General features: G+C 34.8%; 1 protein-coding gene across 1 annotated transcript; it reads right to left on the reverse strand.

The window, feature by feature from the left end:
* Window positions 1–25,679, reverse strand: LOC103570133 (protein groucho). The gene is made up of 11 exons (XM_053742248.1): window positions 25,243–25,679; window positions 15,650–15,747; window positions 14,592–14,655; window positions 13,213–13,257; window positions 11,209–11,346; window positions 6,160–6,439; window positions 4,807–4,832; window positions 2,997–3,137; window positions 2,377–2,915; window positions 1,300–2,182; window positions 1–765 (listed from the first exon to the last, which is right to left on the reverse strand). Exons 1-11 carry the CDS (start codon window positions 25,303–25,305, stop codon window positions 658–660), a joined length of 2,385 nt encoding a protein of 794 aa, XP_053598223.1. The 5' UTR covers window positions 25,306–25,679; the 3' UTR covers window positions 1–657.
* Between the last annotated feature and the right edge of the window lie 1,048 nt (window positions 25,680–26,727).

Below are 26,727 nucleotides of genomic sequence, written 5' to 3' on the forward strand. Positions count from 1 at the left end.
CAGTACACGTGAAACAAATTTATAATATTTACAATAATGAAATAAGAAAAAAGAGATTGGTATTTTATTTATTTATCCACCTTATAACGTATAAAAATATGACAGTATGTGTAACGTTTATATATATATACAATGTGTACATCTAAGTAACAACGTTATCGTTATATCATTTATTTATAATTATTACTATTTAATTATTAACTTTACTCTATATTAATAAATTTTAAATTCATCTCCATAATTCGTATCAACTAAATAATAATTCCTCAATATAAATAACATTTTCTCCTTTAGTTTTAGTTATAATTCAAATTTAAATTTAAATTCGAATTTAAATGTGCAATCAAAAGTAAATTAAATCTTACAAGCATTAAATATTTCGTTGCTATTAATACAAATTGCCGTTAACTGTTTAAAATTTTAATTAAAATAATAATTGTTGTAATACTAAAGCGCTTTCACAGAATGACTGACTGACATTCCGTCAATAACAATAACAAATTTCAATAATAATAATATTTAAAATTAATAAAATATTTTTAAAAATATGTACAACGACAATTAACGCACGCGAAATTGTCTCGTCAATTAAAATTTATTTAAATTATAAATGTTTTTATTTATTTATTTATTTATTTATTTATCTACTATATTTTATTAATATATGACTTCATATACAGTAGCTTTCTTGTCACCAGAACCAGTGACAATGTATTTGTCATCAGCAGAAATGTCACAGCTCAATACCGACGATGATTCCTTTGACTGTAATCACACAAAATAAAAAAAATGTCATTTTAATTGAGTAGCAAAAGAGGATAAATGGTAAATTTAATGGAAAATGCTTTTGTGATTTTATATTAAACAAACATGAGCTGACATATCAAAGGCTAATGGATAAATTTAATTTTTGTAATATATTAATATGAGAATTTGCATTTTATTGATATTAATGTGGTACAAAACGGGAAATCAAAGAGCTGATACTAGTAATATTAATATTTAATCGTTTTAACGTTTTAATATTTATGTATATGTATATTATAAATAGAGTTTATGATATATGTACAAAGTACTTGTAACATAACGTGGGTAGAGGAACATGCATGTAAACATGAACAACATTCACTCAAGGACGTCATTGTAGGAGAAACGAGGACGCTCAGTACTTTGCCCTCTTGACCAAAATTTCATTCCCAATATGTATTTAAGCTGGTTTATAATGTAATGGAATTAAACAAGTGAATTATGCATTGAGTTGTGTAATTAGCGAGTGTAAATGATGATGAAAAGACTGACCTGGAATATGGAGGCACCATATGGCGTACGCCACGCGTTCAGTAGATTGTCTTTGCCGGTGGAGACGAACCACTTGCCGCAGGAGGCGAATTTAAGCGACAGGACACAAGACTCGTGTAAGTGTAATTGGTACTTGTCGGGTTTTATTGAGTGAAGGACCTCGACGTTTGAGTTCTCCATGCCGACGGCGAGCCACTCGCCGGTGGGACAGTAGCCCAGAGAGAATATCTGGGAGGTAAAGTCGTGCTGCTGGAGCTGTCTGCCCTCTCTGAGGTCCCAAGACCTTACGGTGTTGTCGAGACCACCGGTCCAGAGTTTAGATCCGTCTGCGGAGATGTCTATGCAGGAGGCACCGTCCGTGTGTCCTTGGAACTGTCTGACGAGAGTCTGGTTCTGTAGATCCCAGACGGCGATGTGGCCGTCGCTGCAGCAGCTGAAGCAGACCTTTGAGTCGGGGGATATTGCGAGAGCGTAGCAAGCAGGTGCTGCGGACGTCAACTCGGCCTTTATTCTCGGCGTCGGACTCGCCAGGTCCCAGATACTAAGTTGGCTAGCTTCGCCACCGACGATAAGCGTTCTGCCGTCGGGCAGCAGTTTGACTGATCTGATGTAGTTGTCGCGTTGGAGGCAATCTAGTTGGGAGACTGGACCGTGACCGGTACTGCGGCCGCCCTGGCCAATATCCCAGACTTTGACACATCCCTTGCCCCCAGTGTAAACGTACTTAGTGGGGTTGGAGATTGTCACCGCACACACAACCTCGCCATGAGTGAGAGTGTTTATCTGGCGCGCGTGCCGTGGGATTCCCGGTCCGACAAGCGCATCAGGTGGAAATGGCACGGGCTGCATTTGACCCTCCCTTGGCACGTGGAAGCTGTAAGCTCTACATTGAACAAACACACATTCCCATTAGCACTTATGGCCTGACAAATATTTTTAATCGCCTACAAATAACCCGATAGCAAACTCTCTACTTAAATAACATAAATCTCTTTTACTTTAAAATAAAATTTATATTCGTCTAATGTATGGAAAAAAAAAGAAAATATTAAAAGTTAATTGAATAAGTGCACTTACGGTTTGCCACCATGTACTCCAACGGCACCTGCGGGTGCTCTTATGGCATTATGGGGATCATAGAGCTGCTGAAGCGAGGGCGGTCCCCGTGGCGCAGCGTATCCGTTGTAACCCATCATGTCTACGTGAGGATGTAACCCAGCCGGTGGGAGATGATGCGGCGGTGGTCCCTGAGGGTAATGCGAAGGATAACCTCCAGCAACTCCCTGGGGCGGTGGTCCCTGCAGAAGTTTGCTCGAACTGGTGGCCTTGACACAGCCCGAGGCCGAGGTTGGTGTCATTGGCTTTGATATCGGCGTCATTGGTTTCTCACGTTCCTCCATCTTCTTCGCCGACGGCGTGCTTGCATTGCTGCTCGTTCCACTTCGCGGCGAGTGTGGCGGTATGTCTTTTTTATTAGTCTGGGCATTTGAATTTAACGAGGAGCCTTTGTCAAGCCCGTTTTCACGCGGCGATGATGTTCCGTTAACAACAGGACTCGTTGGCTCTTCGCTCGCGTCATCTACCACCAAATCCTGGTCACTTTTTTCACCGTCACTCTGCAATTATCACCATAAAAAAATCTCGTTTATTACAACATACATATTCATAATAAAATTAATTAATAAACAGCAACTAACATGTCCTATGTCTTTGTCCTGCTCCTTCTTCATTTTTTTAATATGCATTGGATGGTCATGATGGTTCTGTGAATGTCCGTGATGTGAATCTTGTGGTGTTCTCGGTCTACTGTATTTATCGCCTGGTGATATTGAACTTCGCTGCAAATAAAAATACAAAATACCACCATAAATTATTTATTAAAAAATTAATTAAAAATACATTATAAATATATACATGGCTGAATATTAAATGATCCAATCAAAGCCAATTAAAAAAATAAATACAGATGAATTTAAAAAAACAGTCACGTTAAAAGTAATTAAAATGCCATTCATTATTGTACGCATATTATGAATGCAAAGAAACTAATTATTAATATTTAAAATATCACTTATTAATTTTGAATGATAGTTTCATCATATATATTATCTCAATACTCCATTTTAATTATGTAATTAATAATCGCTTTGATGTACTAATTACTAAAATTGATTTTCTTCTGAACTGTATGCGTACGAGCTGTGTGTGGACGAGAGTACATATACATATCCATATATACATATATATATTTATATCTCAATAATACGTCGAGTCGAGTTTAGTCATAATTGCGTTGATTGCCGATTGAAATTTACGTGGCAGTGGCGCGCTTCTATACACGGATGTTACATTTATGTATCGCGATATTAACAAAGAGTATTCGTTGCAGAGAAAGTGAGATATGGAATATTAATGAGGATATTTAATTGATATACTGCACAACTAAATTGATAATGCCCTACACAGTAAGTCTATTAGAAACGCTTGATAATAAATTAAATTATTATTATTAATATTGAATTAGATATTAATCAATTAGTTGTGTAATTATGAATTATTTAATGCCGAGGTATAATTCAACTGCGGAAGGATTATTTGTAGAAATGAAATGTGACTGCACATGCGGGAATATTTGAGAGGCTGATGATAAAAAGTCCGGACTGCGCTGAGCCTCGTAATGAGAAAGTAAAAAGGGACGGCGGGTAAAGACAGAAAGGGATGATGGTGATTACAGAGTTGAGTGTGTAGAGAACTCTGAGTCCAAGTACAAGTTAGGCATGACGGCGACGTTGGCTGGTGGATAAAAATAGTAAGGAGTGCAAGGGGAATAAAAGAGCACGCGATGAGAATGCCGGGGCGGAAAAAGAAGACAAAAGGGTGTCGAGATACAAGAGGGAATTGCGTCGGCAAAGCAGGGAGGTGTATTAAGAGAGGGAGCGAGAGGAAATAAGTGTAAGAGGTTGGGAGCAAGGGACCGTGCAAGAGGATAAAATAGAATGGGAAAAGAATGAGAGGGCGTCGATGGGCGGTTACGCGGTTCTACGATGATTACAGAGTTGGCAAACCTATAATACTCATCCTCGCCTTCACTTGTTCGTGTGTCGCTCTCGGGTATTCTCTCACCCCCCCGACAGTGCCGCTGCTGCTGCACCTACTTCGCTCATTCTTCCTCTCCCTATTCTTACAACCCTGGCATTTTATTTAGCTTTATTTCTTTTTATACATTATTCTTTTATCCTTCTCGAACGCTTCCTACGCCATTTATATTCTCCAGCGCTATACCCCTCGTATTTTGCTTGGTCTCACAACCGCGAAAACGTAAATCGCGAGCGCGAGTTCCTGAGCTCTGGCACGTGACGTTTGTATGCAATCCTACGTCAATTTTTTTATTTATATTTATTTTTACAATACAGTCTTAGTTATTTCAGCTCGAAATATCGTACACTTATACCCTAGTGACATTTTAAATAATAATATTTAACAAGTTTAAATAAAAAGGCTACTCACGTGTCGTTCCTCTGTCGAGCTGAGCCCTGCAACAAAAACACAGAGGTTTACGTTAGTTTATTTTCAGTAATTCATTGACCAAAAAAAAAAACAAATCATTGATTTTATTAAATAGAAAAAAAGCTATTATCTTTGTCGTAGTGACTCTAGTCCGTGTACAAATCGGAATCAGTATTTTAGTGTAGGTTTTTGTTGTATTTATTATTCCCTGGTGAACAACGATGGCAATATGACGTCCAGGACGCATGGATGCGTCAGTAACGGCGAGAATACCAATAACGACGGTGTACGCGCCCGTCAGTGCCTGTATAAATGATCTTCATGCATATTTATGCCAGCGATTTTCACAAAACCATCCGTACGGTATAACCCCTACTCCCTTTACCCTCAAACAATACATACGTACATCCATACATACACGCATAAATTGTTACATTCATATATGTATATATGTCTATAGATGTATGCATAAATCACACAAGGGTGTTCGCTAACACAGCGCGGCGGCAAACACGCTTCGAAAGCGGATATCGCTTTGAAAATTTCCACCTGAACGTGCTTTTTACTTTTTCCCCATTCTCTGCTCTCGCTCGTGCTTTTTTTTTCTCACTCACCCTTTCCCAGCCTCTTTATATGTATACGTACGTATATAAATTTTTTTTATTCATTGAATCCCCAGCAGCGAGCGGTGGGTTCTGATCGATCCGAGCACTCTATTCCTTTGCTCCCGGGCACTTTCCACCACTCGTTTGTGAGATCAAACAGGATGAGACTCGTCGACGAGATGGAGGAGAGAGAGGATGAAAAAGGGCGGTTGAATGGGTAAAAAAATGTAAAAAAGCCAACGAGGAATGGCGGAAAAAAAAAAGATTATTTTTTGCACGGCTCTCCGGTTGCTCTGGCGATGGTGCACCTGGCTACGATTAATTGGCGGCGCTCTCTTGCCCGGCCATTCGAGATAGAAAAGGGCTTTTGGCTCAACTCAGTTATATAAGGGGTGGAATTTTAATAGAAAAAGGGACGCGGGAGAGGCTCGGTTAAAAATTAAAAATAAAAATGATAAAAACCCGGCGACAAAAAATGTGCACTGTACTAAATGACCGTATAGCAATCTCTCGTGTGTGATTTGATTTTAATCGCGCACATTATTTAACTTTTTTTTTTTTACTCATGAAATATTCATTCTGCCTTTAGTTTTTTTCTTTACAGCTCTTAATAACCTTATAAATAAATGCTACCTTTGTAAATGTTAATTTTAAATTGAGCCAACGATCAGATAGAAGAGCGTGATTAATGCAAAACAAAAAAAAAACACTAATAATAATAATAATAATGAATAAGTTTATATAATACCTCCGTTGCTTTTAAGATCATCTGGTTGGCCCCGATGGTGTTCCGGTTTTCCAAGTATGGCAAGTGGATGAGCTGAATTACTACCGGCAGTTGTAGCAACACCCGGCGTAAGTCCAAGGCCAAGTAATGCTGCGGAAGCGGATGTAGGAACCTGAAGTCCACCGGCTGGACCTAGACCAGGTAATCCAGGTAGACCGGGATGTGGCCCAATAGCTGCTCCAGGCGGCATTTGCTGGGCGTGCATCTGTTGTAACAGCCTGGGTATGTCTGGTCTTTGTTGCTGTAACCCCAAATAACAAACAAAAATATTATATTTATAATTATAAACGTTGGTTCCCTCAATTAGCTTCAACCAATAGCTTCCAACCAATTTGTTATTTCAACAAGATTTACTGTTTTCTCTACGCATAAATCACCCAACGGACGAGTCTAGATGAACGCAATTTTAATACTCAAACACTTAATATAAATATAGTTGAATAATCATTAAAATAAGATATCCAATAAAGTTGAATCCGATTAGTATTAGTCATCCTAATCAGGAGAAAAAAGCCCTAAATATCCTCTGTAGGGTGGGCTCCCATCAGCAACATTCACTGGTTGAGATTCGTCCCTTTAGAGTAACAGAATATCAAATGGGGATCGACTAATAAGGATCAGACATTTGCCGGTTGGTCCTTCTCGAGGGGGCGTCCCGATTAAACGCAACAGCGTGTTTCATCGATGTCTAGCACGTGCACACCGAGGGACAATTTGCACTCGGATAGTGGCAACCGCAGTATCGTAGATAACCTAACGTGATGTTTGAGCCGACTAACTCTCCCTCGGCTATAGAATCTTGCGCTTGACAAACATACATGAGGACATGCCGTGGAGAGAGTTGGTTCTCTAATACCCTGGACCCTGGTGAGGCCACCCTAGATTTAGCGCCCATATTCCCATAGTCCCCCATCGTTCGCATTTACCATTCAACAAAGGACATGAATGGGGGTCGAGTATATAGATATTAGGCTGTTGAGACCCACCACTGAGTCGTCGTTAGCCAGAAACACTAAAGTAACAGGGAATAGCAGTTTTACCCAAGGCCTTAGGAAACCCGATAAACTCGTTACGGGCGCGAATCCTGCTTATCGTGGATTTCACTTAGGCATTTAGTGTGTGATCTCCCTTCGCTTCTGTTTCAGATTCTGCTGGCGGGCAAGAAAATACTGGGGTCGCTCTTCTGCTGATCCCCTATTCTCTGGCATCCAACGACTGAATAAGTTCTACAAAAGGGAGAATGGTTATGAGGGGGTCGAGTAGTTTTCGTTCTTATATATTATACTGTAAGCCGCCGGTGGTAGTCAATGGACTACTCGTGAGGGTGAAAACAAATCCCTAAACCTCCCTAAATTTTATCCCTTAAGTTGCTATGTGTGGGTAATGTATACATATATATGTGTGGCGATTGTGATAGTTATTTTCGTGATACAGCCAAGGGTTGGTGGCCACACCGGAAGCCGGGCTCAACCCTCGTTGATCTCCACGGGAGATGTTTCTCTCGCCAGGACAATAATGTTCACCGAGGGGAGAAAGTACGCTGATATATATATATCTATATATATGTCTAGAGAGAAAGTGTATAATGAACCCTGAGGCGAATTCAGTAATTCGTTCTGGCATTAACTTCTGACGAGAATTCCGAGTCCATTAAGCCTATTGCTCTGCAGAATGCACTGACGCTACACTACGAACAAATTAATTTCGGGGTATTGTATCCGGTTAGAGGCGTGTGCACTGTTTTCTTTGTTTTCGAGAACTAATACACACTGAAGTACAAACGGATAAGGGATTTGTTTGTCTACTGATGAGTTGTGCACATATTGAGTTACGAATTTATTCATTTCCTTTATTTTTAATTAACAATTATTGTTAAGACTTTTAACGGCTTTTGCTTTAAATTCTGATATAACTCTAACAGGGTGAAATAAAAAGCATGAACAGGAAGCTGAAAAGTTGTGATAAACTGGATAATGATGATAAATATTTGAGTTCATGAATATTGTTATTTATCTCTGTATAAATCTAAATCCGTTATAATGAATGTATACACTAAAAATATACAATAATAAAATTAATTTTTCATAAATCCAAAACACTCAAAACATACTAAATCACCCTATCACCCGAAGCCCATATCTCAAACTTACCATAACCCAAATAAATCCAAGAATCATACCAGCTGTTGAGTTATCTCAATGCCCCCATACTAAATAAATCACACAGACTGAAAGTGTATATACTTTGTATACTTTTTCCCATCCCTCGAAAACTTTTTATCAAAAACCTAGCCACTGTGTATATAATATAATACTTATAAATATAAAAGCTTTTCCCTCATGGCGATGTCACAATCAGCAAAAATTAATCCCCCAAAAACGTGTCTCTTCCACTCAGTGGCAACTCCATACATATATATGGGGTTGGGGTTGATAGGGATTGCATCGTGCGCACGAAACGGAACGTAATAGTCCCAAACGAGGTTTAACGCGCCGTGAATAATCTGGCGCATCGGTGGTGAAAGCGTGCCAGGGGTAAGCATATATATAAATATAAATACATATAGATATAATACACAACAGCGATAGATAGATACAGCCAACTGCCTAAATTTCTGTTGAAGGGTACAAAGTTATCCAACCTGTGAAGCCCCCGATGACAATAAAAGTGGTTCCCCTTCCGAGAGCTCCCCTTTCTGCTGATGACTAGTGTACCGTGTGTTTTGCAGGGCTGAGAATATGACACGATAGAGAAGATTGTTAGTTAGAGAGTTTCAACCGAGGTAGGGGTTGGGCAACTAAACTCAACTCAACTAAACTCAACCAACCCTCTATGTATACTCACACCCTTCAGAGCCGGCTGATGTGCAGTGTTATTAAACGAAATATTGATTCAACCCCTGTTTACTGAGTAATACATATTCATGGAGTTGGCGCTTCGGTCTGTTTGCTTCACCCTACTCTACTTCGCCATCAACCCCGTCAACTACTTGTGCTCTCGCTCGCTCCCGTGTATAAATGCCGTTTACCCCTTAGGGCATACACAGCTATCGCACACCCTTCTCTCACCCGGCACCCCCTTTAAACTCTCGACGATGAACAGAGTGAGCCTCTGTCCCGGCTTTTCGTGCAACCGAGCAACGCCTCGTGGCAATTCTACACGTGTACAGACGTGTCACTGTTGCCACCAGTGCGTATAGTCGCTTGGCACATCCACTCCTGCAATTAGACCAGTTTTAGTTTGCGCATGGGCTCTGATTATTCATCTGGATATGTATATCACTGTACCAAGTCTATGTCTGTCAAGTGATTCTGTCCCTGTGTGCTGGATCCACCAGAATATGGATCGTTGACTTGAATAATTCTGCTAAGGTTATATTGGAATGCTGAAAAATGGATCAGTTGCCAGGCATGAAAATGAAAGAAAGAGTAATTCACAGTGATTGCCCCAGTTTTGGCCACATTTACATGACTATGGTTAATAATTAAAGTACTTTATGGTAATTATTAGCGCTGTTAAAGCACAATGTTGAAGTTGTCGAGAAACGGCTAATATATAGTTGTTCCCAAGTGATTTACTTGAATCACCATCACGGATTGTATGTTTTAAGCGGCTGGTATTTGTTTTGCTGAGGTGAGAGTGTGGGAGAAAAAAGAGATGACGATGCAGCGGCACAAGTTTAAATTTCCCAAGCGACGAGAGCGAAAACACGAATTGGATTCCGAATGGTTGTTGTTATTCGTCCTCCGTTGTTGGGTGTTCTGTACCGTACATATAACAACGTTCTGTTCTACCTGTGGTGTGGGCGGTTATGTTTAGTTTGGTGGGCGAAAGTAGTGCGGTTGAGAGAGCCAATTTTCAACGGATATTGCGTAAATTTTACTTCTTTGTTCCAGCCACTTTTTTAAATTTCCATTTATAATCCATCAACAAACTTTTAATGCATCTATCCACATTTTTTATTCACATTCCATTTAGACTTTCGTTAATTCTTTCGGTGATTAGATTCCTCAGAATGTAAATAACCTTTGGATAAGAATGTTTTTGAACGGTTTTATAGATAATTGTTGTTAAGTATGTTTTTACAACATGTCTCTTAATGTTACTTTAGTGTAGAGATAAAATGGCGTGCTATCGAAAAGTTGTAGACTGCTTAGACTCGGTTGACAGTGATGGAAGTCCCAAGAGCCATCATCCAATGGCTGGCACTCAAAGCTACCAACGTTAAGGCATCATTTAACAGAATTGTCAACTGATAGCTATACATGGACTGAACAGAGTATAAGGGATAGATAAAACGAGGACGAGTAATGTTACCAGTGTAGTGCTAGATACAGATGACTCGGTACAACAGAACTGTTACTGAGCGAAGGAGGGAAAGCAAATGAGGATAAAGAGAAAGACAGAGGGAATGGAAACTAGGAAAATTATTCACGTCGAGCAACACAGCCATCCAACTACAGCAGTAGCGACAGTACCGAGTACCAACTCGGAACTCAATTATACGGGACCACGGTTGAATGCCAATTTCAACGCTTATCGGTGTAATACACACTACGAAATAAGTCTGGCCGCGTTGGGTGTCGAATAACGTGCGCTACTGAATTTCAATGCATGCCCGATAGCACATCATCCATGTCCTCTCTCCTCTCCCTCAGTCTTTCTCACTTGCTCCCACTTTATATGCAGATATTATTCTATCTCTACGTTGGAAACAACATCAACCCCTACCCCACCCACTTTCTCTTTCTCGCTCGACCATGTATTATTATAACCATTATTATCATTATTATAACTATCTATCTTTCTCTTTTGCCGGTTCGTGAATCGATTAGCAATTATTAGTGTCCGCGGATGTGGTGGATGCGTGTCGAGAAACACAATTAAACCCGTTCAATTACGCTCTTTGACGCTTTGTAACTATAATTCAAGCATAAACTAAACATACTTCTGTCTAAAATTTATTGGCGAGAAAAAAAAATAAATATAAGTTAAAAATAGATACTTTACCCCAACAATGGAATTAAGTTCAGACATCGTGACTTGTTTAGCTCTATCTACAGCCGTCAGTACTTGCTGTTGGTGTTCTTGAGATAGAAATGGCAGGATTTGAGCAATTATTGCATTCAGTCTCTTAGATATTTCCGTCTGTAAAAAACAAAAAGACTTTTAAATTATACAGCTCGTAAAATTTATCGTGTAAAAATGAAAAAAATAAAAAATAATATACCAGCGATGAATGGAGAAATAAGAATAAAGAAGGGAGGGGCACGGGAAGGTCAATCGGTAATCGCGGCTCATTTAGCTTGTAAACACGAGTCTCTCGCGTGGGCTAAAACTCTCCAGCGGTAAACGAGAATTATTTATATCTCAACATTTATTTACACCCGCCGACTATATACCGGCGGTCTTGCCATCCTTCTTCATTCTCACACGTTACTTCTGAAAGCGTAATATTTTTTCAACCATTTATTTTTTATTTCGGGCTTTACTTTTTCTTTTTTTTTTTTTTTTTTTCTATCCCAACTCCGTCACTAAACTAACGCCTTATGTTTTTTAAAAGACTCTTGTCACTTGTCTCTCTTACATTATTTTCTCTTGTTACTAAACCAGCATAAATATATATGTATACACATATATTACGATTTTTATGCTCAGCAGGAGATGTAGCGACGCGTGAGGTGTTTAAAACCTCTCGTAAAATAATCACATATAAGCTTATATTTATGTATTCTATCCTAGTCTATATTTAAACTTAAAAAAACGTTAACAACAAAAAATTATAATGTTTATAGATATGTACACATGAGTAAAAACAAACATGACATAGAGAAACAAGCCATCGATCTTGCATCACATATCATTCACTTTCAGTTAGTTTCTGTTTCAACACGTATACATTAAGTACTAAACTCTATGTACATCATTTATTATATATGTATGTACAATATCTGTAGGCAAACTTGAGTTATAGATAAAGTTTTATGATATTTAAAGTTGCTGCAAGGTCTCGCGGGTTATCACACGGCAAGCCAAACATTTACACGCTTTAATACCTCTAATCCATCTGCTATTTTAATTATACGGCAGATGAGTATACATATACACGTATGTACTCATTATACATAATGCTAAATGAATTAGTACTACGTATTATTAATTTTCACCTCATTTAGCAGAGATCTATTCAACAAACTTGTTACCGTTAAACCTCATTAAATATAACGATATATATAAATTTATAAATTAATAAAACATTATATGGATTTTTAACCTCACAAATGTCATGTAGTTTTTGATCTATTGAATAAAATTTCCACACTTAAATTATGTATTGTTTAATTCAATATTATACAATTTGACAGCAAGATAAATCCAGCTTAATTAATCGTTTTTCAATTATAATAAATATTTTATGCAAATAAGCAACGCCGAGTTATAAATTATATTATTTGTCGTTGCGGAACAAAAATATTTGCCGGGATTATCTTCTATTTAGTCAGTTTGATGAAAGATTTACATATATATTGGGCGCCAATTAGATATACGGTCTGGAATTGGTGACAATCGGCGGGAAAAAGTCCGATCCGATCTGGGTATTGGATTTAAATGTTAATTCTAAAATATTCATACAAATGTATAAGGGATGATGACGAATCTATTCTGACGGTATTAGCACACACCTGTTCGAGCCTAGTATAAACTGCGAACGTTAATTCACAGGTGTAAGCGGGGCCATTGTTATTAATTGAGGAAAGCGCTTGCCGAGCCGCACCTCGTAAAAGTAATTACCCCGTTATCGTTTGCCGCAAGAGAATCACTGGGGAGTATTAACTGTGAGCCACCGAACAATGAGCCAGAATATATCTATGTTGCTACTAGGGAAAGAATATGCCCATTTAACATTTTTCTTTTTTTTTTTTTCCATTTAGTCTTTTAATCGTAATTAGTTTCTGTTTATCAATTCTATGATTTATTAAAAATATGTTTAGTTATATAAACAAAGATTCTTACCTGCTTGTGCATTTCGACATTCAGACCATATGACATTTCGTAATACTGTAAAATAAAAGAAAAAAAATGGTTTATAATTAATCGTAAATAATTTAGCGCATAAATTGAATGGGTACTAAGTACAATATAATTATAATTAAAAGTCGGATTTAATTGAAATGGAAAAGTTTAACTGAGAGGAGATGAAAAGAAGCATGTAGTAGAGTAAAGACTAAACTGGTGGAAGAGATAAATGGAAAATTGTTGAGGAACTATCTGTGTAGATATGTATTTAGTGAGTTGGGTAAGACAGTTTGCGAGTAGAGTGGATGCTGTAGAATTTAGCTCTAGAGAGAAAGAGGACGAGGAGAAGAGCAGAAGAAGGAAGTGAAGGAGCATCGATATTCTGAGAGCGTATATACAAGACCAAACTACAGCTTACAGGTTCTTAATTTTACGGACCATTAGCCTAGTAATTACCCGGGGAATTAATTGCGCCGTAAGTGAGTTACTCGGTACTAGCTGGCTGGTAAGCGAGAAACTCGGAAGCGAATAAAAGGAATAAAAAATTTAAACTTAAGAAAATAGTCTGCTGAAGGGTTTAATCTTTTTATAACTTGAGCATAACTTTTAAATTATTAGTTTATGAGTCTTTAGATGAATTCAAACTACAGATGTCTGCGCGGTGTTTTTCTGCTGCAGAATTACGTGAGAATTTAATAGGTTTTTTTCATATTTTTAAATTTAAACTGACTAAGTAGAGTTACAATGTGATAAAAAATTTTAAATTGACAGTCACGTCTTGATAAATCACACCAACGACTTCCTTCAGTTGGCAAAGTTGATTAATAGTGCTTAAACTAGTCGCCTCCGCGCCAATTAAGTCTATATACGCCGAGCAAAGAAGCAGAGACGTGAGACGTGCCGAGCAAACAGTCTCTAGGTGTACACACTTGGAGCACACATGCACGACGTACATTAAATACATTACATACATTATTACTGTATCTATTGCCAGCCAGCAATCTACTTAAGCAACTGCTAGATATCTACTGTATACTTAAAAAGTGTTACACAAGTACACAAGACGTAAATCCAAAGTTAAAAAAAGAAGTTATTTAAATACATCATTATACATTTATATAGTACACAAGGCATATCAGACATATCAATTATGTGTCTGTAAGTTTCCGTTTATAAATGTGTAATTTATCTAATTAATTGTAATTTATTACCAATAAAAGTGCGTATTAAAAAAATATACTCCTTCATTTGAATATTAAACTTTATTTCGAAATTTGTTTTGTATGTACAGATGATTTTTAAATTATGGATTTTTTTAAAATAAATTATTCATACTAATGTCGAATTAAAATTGTTATTATCATCGATCGACTTACCATAACGTAGTGCCGTTGGATTTCTATTTTCTCTGTGGCTAATTTTTCGCATTCCAACTTCATGCTGAAAAATATCACAATATTTTTTATTATAGTTCGGGTGACATCGACCTTTTCATAATCTAGGAAAATCAATCTATATGTAAAATTGCGGTATAATGTCCGAAAGTACGAGTAGGGAAAATAAAAACTACACATATGTCGAACAAAGAAATATAAATGACAGACAACAGCCAAGAGTTTTTTTCGCTATTTTTATCATGAAAAAAGAAATAACATTTACTAGAAAAATATAACAAGATAATTTTCGTAATTCGTTTTAATACTATACATATGTATTTTTTCAGTCTGTTTTCCTGGTTTTTGTTACAAAAGCACAAAGACATCGATAAAATAATAATAACAACTGTATGTAGATATAAATGTACATATATATATATATATAAAATAATGGAATAAAGGAGTGCAGACAGTACTGTAGAGAAGACAAGAAACAAATCGTCTATAGAATTATTAACGTGATATATATCTTGTTCTGGAAATAGACGAATAGACAAAGGAAACTCTCGAGCTTGCGTTTCTATAACAGTACGAGTACGAGTACAAATGCAAGTGCAAGTACAAGTAGGAGCTTGTGATGAATAATCAATGATACAAACTACAATAACATTTGTAACATATGATGTATTCTTTTGTACTTCTCACAAGCTTTATATAATCGATAATAGCACTTTTGATATTTATTATTCACCAGTAATTTAAGAATTCTCTTTGCGGGAGAATTAAAATAATTATTCAATTAACTAATTGGTGGGATAGAAAAAGTGAAAAGTGTATGATGTTATAAATATATATATATAAAAAAAGAAATAAAGTAGATATCATGTTAAAGTATCTTATGAATCATTTAATTAATGTTTTACAAGCATGTTTTAGCTCGTTGTTTTTTAGCTGTTGCTTATACGAGATAATAAAATAAAAGGATTATAAAAAGGCAGTGTCGGATAAGAGTACATAATAATAATGGTAATAATAATAAATAAAAAAGGAAGACTTACTTGTGGTACTGTGCTTGAAGAAAATTAAACTCCTCCTTAATCCTGTCGCAGGAGTCGCCCACCGTAAACTTGAACGGTTGGCCGGGCTGCGGTGGGCCCTGAAATGACAATAAAAAGTAAAATAAATGCTGAGGCAAAAAGTTTAAAACGAATAAAATGTCCAGTGAGATGTATATATAAACACGGCCGCAAGGCGGGACGCGGTTTGTCCAACGAAAGAGAGACCGGATGCGATAAATTATCCGCGAATGAAGGCCGGTCAGCAAGAAAGGCTCGAAACAACAAAATAACTAAATAAAATATGGTTGAGACGATGTTTTGGGCTAGACAGAGAAATAAGTACGAAAGATGTTGAAAAAAACATAAAAAGAGGAAAAAAAAAAAGGGAGTAATAAAATAAAACCAAGACGGTTACGAGGGACCGAAACAAGTTGAGCTGAGAAGGGGAGAAACGGAAATGGTTTTACGGGTTCTTGAATTTTTGGACATTTGTAATCCAGATGGCGCCTCTTTTATTGTTATTATTATTGTTGTTGGTGATGGTGATGATGATGCTCAACTCAATTGGAATTTTCGTCTCAGATCATGTGGCAATAAACGATCTCGTTACTTTGAAAAACTATATCGCTTTTTATAGATGTATTGATTTATTCATTCACCAGTAAATAAGGTATCAGGATATCTTTTATCGCTGACAATTAAAAGAGAGTGATAAATAGGCGTAATAAAAAATAATTTGCTATCGCGTTTTAATAATATATATCGATATTTAAAATAAAACAACTCTTAGTGTAGTTGGTTGATAACTCAGACAAGTCTAGTAATATTTACAGAAGTCACGTAAGTGCAGCTCGTACATCATACAACCGGTGAATGTACATGTGTCGAATGATTAACTTGACGCAGCTGCAGCCCAGTAGGAAAGCAAATAAAGATTAAAAAAAGAATCCGAGGAAAATACATACATCTACACGATACATACGGCTATACGTACATACATACAAGAGTCTGGTGGAAATAAAAAAATGTAATAAAAAAACAAGACTAAAGAGCAAAGACTGAAGACTGAAGCCCGATGTTCATACGAAGAACCAGAGGAAGAAGAAAGAGAAACGATTCTCGGTGGAAACCGGTATGCTTCCCCACCTTAATTCGCAGATGTATTCGACTCAGGTAGACACGGGTTCTTTGCATGCCACACACGCGTGTGTATAATATTATAGGGGCAACACGACTTACGCTCGAGCAGTGTAGCCAACAAAACATGATCCCGAGTGACTGACACTCCGCACATTAAACCACCACGCAACGGATGGCTACACTCTGTTTTAACCGTACTGACACATATATATGTATATATATACACAAAGGTGTATTCCAGTGGTATGCAGCGTGTACATGATACAAGTGAGACCAATTCAACGGACAGAGATGCCCGCAGCAAGTGTTAATTACATGTTTGCGGTGTCCGCGAGGATTACACGCTACAACCGAAACTATGGGCTCGCCACTACTCTACTCTATACTACTAAACTCGATGCACTGACACGGCGCATTCAGTTTACACCACAGGTGCCTATAAACTCCGTTAGTTCTCTCTCGGTTACACGGTGACGGCATCTACATTGTCTACTCTCTGTGTTATGTGTATTGTGTTGTCTGATCAGTCAAGATTAGACGTGAGTTTACGACGAATGAGCTAACTCATCATCATTACCACCAACTGACATTAATCTAAATAATTGCTCCCATGATAAACTTGATCTCTTTTTTTTGATAGATTGTACGTTAATAAAATGATTCAATTAGAGCATAGGCAAAAAAAATCAAGGACGTTCTGTTTTATTCAACTTCGTTGGACGTTTATGGTAATCAATTTAAAAAATTTTATCCTTGGATTTTATTCAGCTTTTTAATCGCACTCTGAAATGCTCGTAAAGTAGAGATCACTATAAAACGGGAATAATAAATTTTAGTGGCGATAACGAAGAAAATGTCAATGCTGTGAACGCAATAATTATTGCAAGAGATACGCGATTGGCGTGTGGACAATTACGAATACTGCAGATGGATTACTCAATTGCTCTTAAAGTCAAGGGTGACGTGGACTATCTGGTATGCATGGTAAATAGACTTGCCCAACTAATTAAAGTGTATCGAAGGGTAAAATCACCTTACGGGGTTGAATAATTACTCGAGATTGGTGGTTGGATGACGCTGAAATGGGATGAGGCGAGTGGTTGCCTAGTAATAAGGAGAATAAGTCTTGTCTAAAAGAGTGACACAGCGAGATGCTCGTGACCCCGATGACAATCAGGTCATATTGTGAACGATCTTAAAAAGACCTTTTATTTTGATATCATTATTATTGCTAAGGTTGTCTATGGAGTGTGTACTTCTTTTAACGAACTGCGATTATCTTGAAGCTAGTATGAATCTATAGCAACCCTTAGTTGATTCATTACTCATGTTTTATTTCATAGAGAAACCTATTGTAGGGTATTTAGTCTTTGTAGTTCCTGTCTATTATCTTTATTACTAGGATTTCAGTAACTATATATTTATTATTTTTAACTTTTTAAGCGGTTCTAGGAGGCCAATTTCCTTTGTTCATTAAAACGGCTATAATTCTCTCTAGGCAGTTAATTGTAATCGATTCCGGCTTCAAAGGCTGGCTACTGGCTACTGTATATTAACTTGGGTTTAAATAAAATAAAAAAACAATTGAAATTTTAGTACTAAGCGTTTTTGCTTGATTTTTTAGGTAGCGTGGCTCGTAAAAGGAGTAAAATAATACTGGAGGAGCAAAAAAAAAGGTAACGGAGAAGGGTAAAAATGATGTAGAATAAAGGCTGGTTTTAAAATATTACAACCAAGATTCGAGATACTCGGAGAGAAACGAGTAACACTAGAAGCCGCATTCGATCTGAGTTCGCATCTACGTGCTAAATGCTTGGTTGCTTCAGCGCTAATCGGATTTGTTACTAGTCGTTTTCAAACAGGAATTTAACGTTGAAAATTTTATTTCTTTATAACACTCGAAAATTTATAAATTAAAAACCGTATTTTGTGGCGGAAAAAATTTATTAAATTATACAAGTTATTGAAGTTTTTTTATATCAATAAATTTAGTTATTGAGCTTGTAAAAAAAAAAAAAAAAAAAATTGTGGTCATATTATGCGGTAAGATCGTTATCCGTGCTCTCTCAATCATTTATTAAATTAACAACTGAGTGCTCTGTATAAAAACCACGGGAATTTGAAAGTTATTTATTAATAAAAATAATCGTGTTATAAATTGTTAAAAATAATTTACTAAAATATTTATAAATTAAAAATTATATAAAGTTGACAATATTCAAATACTCGATGGTATGCTTTATAAAAATTCTATCCGCGATGATATACGAGATTCACAGCCAGGAATTTCATCTCGAATATTTTCAGGTTAGATAAAAATAAACATGAAACGCTATACTAGTTTATTTGCTGCATAGAATAGTATTACATCTATATGTATACATGTAGTTAAATATATGGATATATAATATAGGCAGTAGCATGGTAGCCGAAGCCACGAGCGAGCAGGAGGTTCGGTCAGCGCGGCCGTCGGCGGTTTGCGAACTATCTCAATTTGCTGCCGCAACCACGGTCACCACAAAACCGCGTCTTCCCTCATCCCGTGGCCACTTTCGATGTCCCGCGATCTCTCCTCTCAGCTTCTCTCTGGTTTGCTCTTTATACAACCAAGTTGTTTCATCCTTCTTCCACTTATACCCTAAAATATTTATTATTTTTTATTAGTTTCTGCGGTTCTTTCTCCAACTTCCAACAGCCAGACTAAACTATTCTTCATTTTTTAACGATACTATAAATCAGTTATTTTAAAGTTTTTCTTCGTAACAAACTCATATATTTAAACGGCATGTTCTTTGACAACCGTTTAAATTCAACAAATTGCCGATTGCTAATAATTCAACTTTCAGTTGTTTTCAAATTCTTTTTGGCATGCCATAGAATGGCCGAATGTGTAGATGGAAGCATCAGCTAGATATAGAATCTAGACATTTATTGTTTATTATACAGAGGCAATACAAGGGTAAAGGCAAACTTTGAAGGGGGTGCAGAGCTCCGGCAATTCGCGGTAAGCCGTATTTGCTCGACCGTCTGTATATTCCAGCGTTCTGTACGTTCATACGTCTCTATGTATGTATCTACGTACGCTCAGTTTGTTTATCCTTGCTCTCTTTGTTTGAAGAACGCCATCAGGATGTTGGAGATGTATAAACTACTCGTCATTGTGAACACTCAAGAGCCATGTCGACGTTTATAATACTTTAAATACATATATTTATGGATGTATGTATGTGTGGAAAAGGAATAAATATAGATACTATAGGTTTATGTTTTACTCTGTTTAATTTCATATATATATACACTAACGAAATAGATAAACAATTTGAATTGTACATTTTTACAGATTTGAGTGTAGTTTATTTAATTACACATTGTTGAAATAATATTTAGTTTTATTTAGAAAAATACATCGCACTGTCATTTTTTGTATATCTGAGTGACTTTTCCTACTACTCCTTGAGCCTTTAAATATGTAATAAGTGGAATCGTACCGAGTACATAGAGTACTGGGTTGTAACTAATACTTTTTTGTTTTAGTTGAGCCAAAATCTTTCAGCACCAAGCATAAGTCGCAGTTTAAAACTTAAACTCTATTTTATTATCATTCTGATAATTTTGTCTGTCAGACTAACACTTTATTAATTTATAATTTATTATAATTTATAATTACACATTTACAAATTTTTCGTACTGTAAATACATAAAAGTTTTATTGGAAAGTTGATAGAGATTGTTCAAAGTCCAGTAGATACTGTATGTACACATGTATATATATATATATAAATATCAAACCCTCTGTGTATCCAATAGGGGGTAGTAGTCAACACCTTTACGCTTTACCCTCGTTCCTACATATTTCCACCCCATCGCACTTGATTCCGGGTGACCGAACCTCATTCATCACTTCCTGTGTAACTTTCACCTTTGATCCTAAATGTTTCTCGTCGATTAGTCACAAGGACGTTAAATTATTATCATGTGTGAGTATTGTAAGATAGTAATAAAAAGTAATAATTTCAAAATAACTAAAATTATAACCTTTAAATGTGTCATTGTTAGCGTATATATATATATAAATGTAATCAAAATTAAATATTCTGTTAAAAGAGTTATTTAAACATGTAATTGGACAATGTATAATTTATTGTACAAGCGTTATTCAAAATTATATAAAAGATGTTAATTAATTTTATCGATTTTGTAACATAAAATATGAAAAATTATTCAGCACAATTTTAATTGAATTTTTGATCTACAGTAAATATTTAATTTTATTTTTAATTAAAATTAATGCATTACATATTTTAAATTGATGATAAATGTTGAAATAATAACATACAAAAAATCAATAACAAAATTTATATGTATAAAAGTAAAACAAACTTATCACAAACTCTTTATCGTTAAAGTAGCGTGAAATGGCCAGTTAATTTAATTGTGCAAAAGGAAAAAAGTCTGAGAACAAATTCCTTAAAGTTTGTTTCATTCTTACACACATTTCTCTCTCTTACACTTGATTGTTACCAAAGCAAAACGAAAAAAAAAAAAAAAAAAAGAAAAAAAACAACTTACTGTGTTCTTATACATATATATATTCTACGAAAGCGAAACCTAAAGGCAACAAAAGCATCTGTTTCTATTTTTCTTTATTCTTCCCAACAATAATCCAACATATCTTTTTCTTTTATTACTATTATTATTATTAGCCTTATTATCATCATTCTTTTTTTTCCCGCACGTTACATATGAGGTTCTACTACATACTCATTCCTACGAAATAATCGGACACACTTAAAGACTTAAGCAACAAGGGCCATTGTGAGACCGTTAAAAGGTATAAGAATGGAAGAAAGAAAAAAAAACATCCTCTTTTTTTAATCACTAATGTGTATAATACACTTGTAGTTATTATAATAATAAGAGGGAATTGAAGTAGGAAAGATTAGAAAGGTGTATGTGTACAAAAGTTGTTATTTCTTACGATTCATACGTCCGTACATTAATATATAATGATAATTTAAGTGTATAATAAGATGAGAAAACAAATTACCCGAGCAATTTTAACCAGACAACGTAAAACTTTCACGCTTTGCTAAATTTACCAACTCAGACGAATAAACATTCATTTTCGACGCTTTACAACAATGATAACAATAAATAATAATAAATGTGTAATGAGACTCAATTGCCAAAAGCACTTGCCAACTATTGCTTTTTCGTACAACCAGCTATTATTATTTAATGCTTTACATACAAATTGTGACTGATATTTATAACATTTAACATAAACAATTGTCGAGTAATTAAAATTTTTAAGCACGTAAGCCTGCCAAATTATCATACAATTTATATACATTATATTTCAACTTATATTATGTAAATATATAACATCGTTGGCATTAAAACAAGATTATAATCTTGTAAACATATATTTACGTATTATAATTTAATAAATTAATGTATATTAGATAAAAATATAACTGATGAATTGATGTGCCTATTTTATTTATATGAAAGTTAATTCAAAAGTTATAACTGTCTCTAAGTTTAGAGTCTGACTAACAAAGTCAGTGCTGCCAACACTTTTTGAGGCGCCGAGCAGGGAATGATCAACGTTGAAGCTCGAAACAATGTTGGCAACGCTGGTAAACATGAATCTTCTCCAAGAAAAACATGAATTTGATAGTCTAGGCTGTATTTGAACTAATTGTTTGGTAATTAAACCGTCAAATATAATCATATGTTTTAAATATATTTATTAACATCAAATGTTTGTATTTTATTTATAAAAAAATAACTCTTTGACCTGAATTGAATATGTATTTAGTCATCCTATCTCTTTGACGTATGTTAGTACACATATTTATTATTATTATGTATATATATCATAAGATCCATCAAGATCTGTATATCTATTTAGTCGCGTAACTAAACAAATATTTGATCAGCTTGTATGTAAACATCACGCACTTCAAATACATCTATATGTATTATATATTCATTTATTTATCTATACTCTACATTAAACGAAATCCACTGGAAAAAAAATGAATAATGAATATAACTGGTTTATAGATAATTTGGCTACTGTATAATTTCTGTATTTAATATGAATAAATTCGACATTAATGCAACTTGTAAAAAAAAAATTTGATGGATTTTACAAAAAATAATGGGCTATAAAAGTAAACAAAATTTCTCAATGAATGCATAAGTAATGAATTATTTAATTGATATTGAGCAATTAATTAAAGGACAAGTTGTTATATTATTAAATTGAGAAACTTTGGTACTATGAATTGTAAGACATAATTTGCTAGTTTAAACGCAAATTCGACGCTACTGTGACTAAATATAGAGATTAAACTCTCGTATATACATACATATATAAAGTAATATAACCATGGGTTGCTTTGAGTAGAGATTACATTGCAATAATTGAAATAGAGGTAAGTACGTGACTAAATTATCAAGTTCTGTAAACTTAACGTTAAATTTACTCAATCTATATTTCATATATACACATATATGAGTATGCAACAAATAAATTAATATTTGAATATCTTAAACGTACATTAAAATAAAACTACATTCCAGGTAACTTTATCTTTACTCATAAATAAAATGTGTCATTTGCGAATAAATATATATTTTTAATGACAGCTGCATATTTAATATTTCATTTAAATTTATACGCCAGTAAAATATATAAGAATAGAAGTGTGTAAGGCTGAATGTAAATGGCTTGTTAAAATGCGGGACAAAATTCATAAGCAAATTAAGGTGAGAATGGCCTATAGTCCACAGGGGAAAGAGCGATTTGAGAATGAATACAAGTGAGTACAATGCAGACATGGAGATTCTTTCCGGTAAGTTTGCCCCTTGAAATCGCAGGTAAAATAAATTTTTAAGGTTTTTTCTTGCACCTGTGTTTACCCATCGGCAATACCCCGGTGGTTCTTACATCAGTCTTACTGTCTTCATCCCCTCACTCACTTACTCCCTTCATAGTCTGCTGGGTGAGCTCATATATTATACGTTAAAGTTTAACTTAGACTTACAAGTCTAGTCACGAGATCCCCAAGCCAATCTCTTGTACTTTTATTCAGACTTACACCAACCAAAAGATACTCAACGTCTATAGCCGTTTGTTCGGCTGGTGTGAAGAATTTAAATCGGTCCCCTGGGTCTTAAGACCCTCGGTCATAATAAAAATCTTTAAGCTCATTTCAAACATGGAGATGGAGACTTAATAAATTATGTTTACTCGTGGTTTTGATTTATTTCAGAGTAATGTTACCTGGAATTTTGTTTAAATATTAACTTAACTTTTGTTTTAAATTGCTGACAATTACATGGTTGATAAAACGACCTAGGTATAGATAGGTAATTATTAAAAAAACAAATAAAATGTTACAAGTTGAAGCGTAGAAAAAAAAATTGAGTCATTAATTTTAATTGCTAGAATATAATCGTAAAATTAATATTTGAACATATTTTTTCTTTATCTTTATCTACAAACGATGCAAACGTTAAAAAATAAATAATAAAATTGTTTTCGTGGATGTGCCTGTTTTATCACTCAGTGATAATATTTAAATTTATTACATATATATTTTTATTTCATTATTTTATGTACTTTGTGGCATAATTGCTTGGAGCATTTGAGCAACAAAATATTGATCAATAAAAATATTTATAGATATTTTAATCAGTATTTTATTGCGATAAACTGATGATCTTTACCAGGCATTTAATAATAGGGAGTATTTGTCAGAAAAAAAAAATTATAGAACACAATCATGGATTTTTATTGTTAATCTAGTTCCGAGATAAAAATCTACAATCATGCCAAGTGGGCATCAACATCAAATATAAATAATTTTATGTGGATATTTGTATATATTATACTTGTACATATATGTTGATGTGTTTGTATATATACACTTTATCATCGTTTTGTAATAATAAATATAAGTATGTATTAAGAATACACATAACTTTGTTTTTATCTTCAGAGATATGAATTTTATTTGATATATTTCATTTGTACTTAAATGATTTATCATTATAATAATAATAAATATATATATATATATATATATATTTTAAGAAGTAATTACTCATTTATTATTTTATTCATTAATTATAAATATTTATCGCATCACATTAAAATTGATTATTTTTAAAAAATTGAAAATTCGAATTTTTATAAATTCGCGCCACTTGATAATTAAATAGATAGCGATCTCTAACCAGCTGAATTAATTGATTAATTAACACTGATACGTAAAATGGTAAGTGAGCAATAAAAATTATAATTTTCAAAGTTGGCGCCATTTTTAAATAGGCCGATAACAATTTAAATTAAATTGAATTTAAAGGTAGATAAGAGCAGTGTCGGCTCTGTACTTTTAAAAATTAAAAAAATAAAGAGAAAAAATAATAGTACATACCGGGTGACGTGCAGCAGCTGCCGCAGCCACAGCTGCCGCATTAATACCAGCACTAGGATACATCCTCCACCTTCCACCTTCTCTTTTATCACTTTAAATTACCGCCAAGGTCTTCTTACTCTTACTTTCTCAAGACACGTCAGCACACACTTTGCACTATACCCAATACTTCCTTTCTTCCGTTTCTTGGTCTTCCCAAATACGTATTTATTTTAAAATAAATAATCCACTAAAATCACTCATCACTTTTCCCACATTTCATTACCACTTAATTCATTTCACTTCACTGATTAAAATAAACAATTATTTATCAAAACATCACTTAAAGTAACTCTTACTCGTTGTTAAATTAACCGCTTCCGTAGATCGTAATAATTTAACCCAAGTGAACTCGACACGATGGCGCTCACACGGCGGTTTAGTGTAAACTAATTCAAATGGCGGGTGGTCAGGGGAACGTTGGCTCCCCCACTCTTCAAGCGACACCAGCGACCTCTGCAAGACCACGTGGTCTGTAGTCTTGTCTCTGTTCGCCGAGTCGGAAGAATAATTATCTCCTTCTTTATTTACTTCTTCACAGTTTACTCATAAAACATCTACAGTCTGCAAATATATACACACACTGTATATCATATACACATCTATCTACGTGTACATATACACTCGTCTTGGTTTGGATACTCCGAGTTCTCTAGTGACTAAAATTCAACGGAACTCTTTCATTCCATTCCATTCCCCCTTTCATATACAATCTTCTTTTACTTTGACTCTTTACTTCTCTACTCACATACTTTGCGTTCCTCACACTCAGAAAGTCCGAGTAAAGTGAAGTACAGAGTACCAAGTAATATAACAGTAGTATATATATATACATATATGTATATATATGTATACCGAGATGCCGGTCGCCGGTTCTTTTTCTTTCACTCGGTACTTAGACTCTATCTCACACTTACGTGCCCAACATATAATGTCTTTCTGTTTATTTTTTCTCTTTCTACAAATAAATATATATATATATATATATATATATATATATATATATATGTATATGTAACGTGGACATATCTGACCTTACACTAGTGCTGACTCCCGATTCCTGACTAATGATAATGAACTAAAAAATATTTTTCGTGTAATTGACTCCTCAGGAATTTTTTTACGACTTTAAATTATAAATTGAACATTTAAGTGATATTTTATTTTTTTGTATTATCGTACGTAATTATATATAATCGTAACTGTACGAGAAGACGTTGAGGTAAAATTAAATGAAACTTAAGTTATTTGTAATTATTTTGAGATAAAAAAAAAAAAAAAGAAATAAAAAAATAATTAACTAATGATGATGGACGGCGTTAATAATTTCGTTGTTGACTGGGATTAAAAAATTTTTTTTGATGATACCTTTGTTACTTGAGATTGATGATAGTAATCACGACACGGTTCGATAAAAAATTATAGGGACATAGTAAAGCAATATAA

The sequence above is a fragment of the Microplitis demolitor genome, chromosome 1 (genome assembly GCF_026212275.2).
Source record: "Microplitis demolitor isolate Queensland-Clemson2020A chromosome 1, iyMicDemo2.1a, whole genome shotgun sequence".
Lineage (NCBI taxonomy): Eukaryota > Metazoa > Arthropoda > Insecta > Hymenoptera > Braconidae > Microplitis > Microplitis demolitor.

Excerpts from the sequence above, each read along its gene's own strand:
- LOC103570133 (XM_053742248.1), bottom strand. The coding sequence starts at position 25,305 with ATGTATCCTAGTGCTGGTATTAATGCGGCAGCTGTGGCTGCGGCAGCT. Across the intron at positions 14,656-15,649 it reads CTTCAAGCACAGTACCACAA|CATGAAGTTGGAATGCGAAA; the intron begins GTAAGTCTTCCT and ends GATATTTTTCAG. Across the intron at positions 2,183-2,376 it reads GGAGTACATGGTGGCAAACC|AGCTTACAGCTTCCACGTGC; the intron begins GTAAGTGCACTT and ends TGTTCAATGTAG.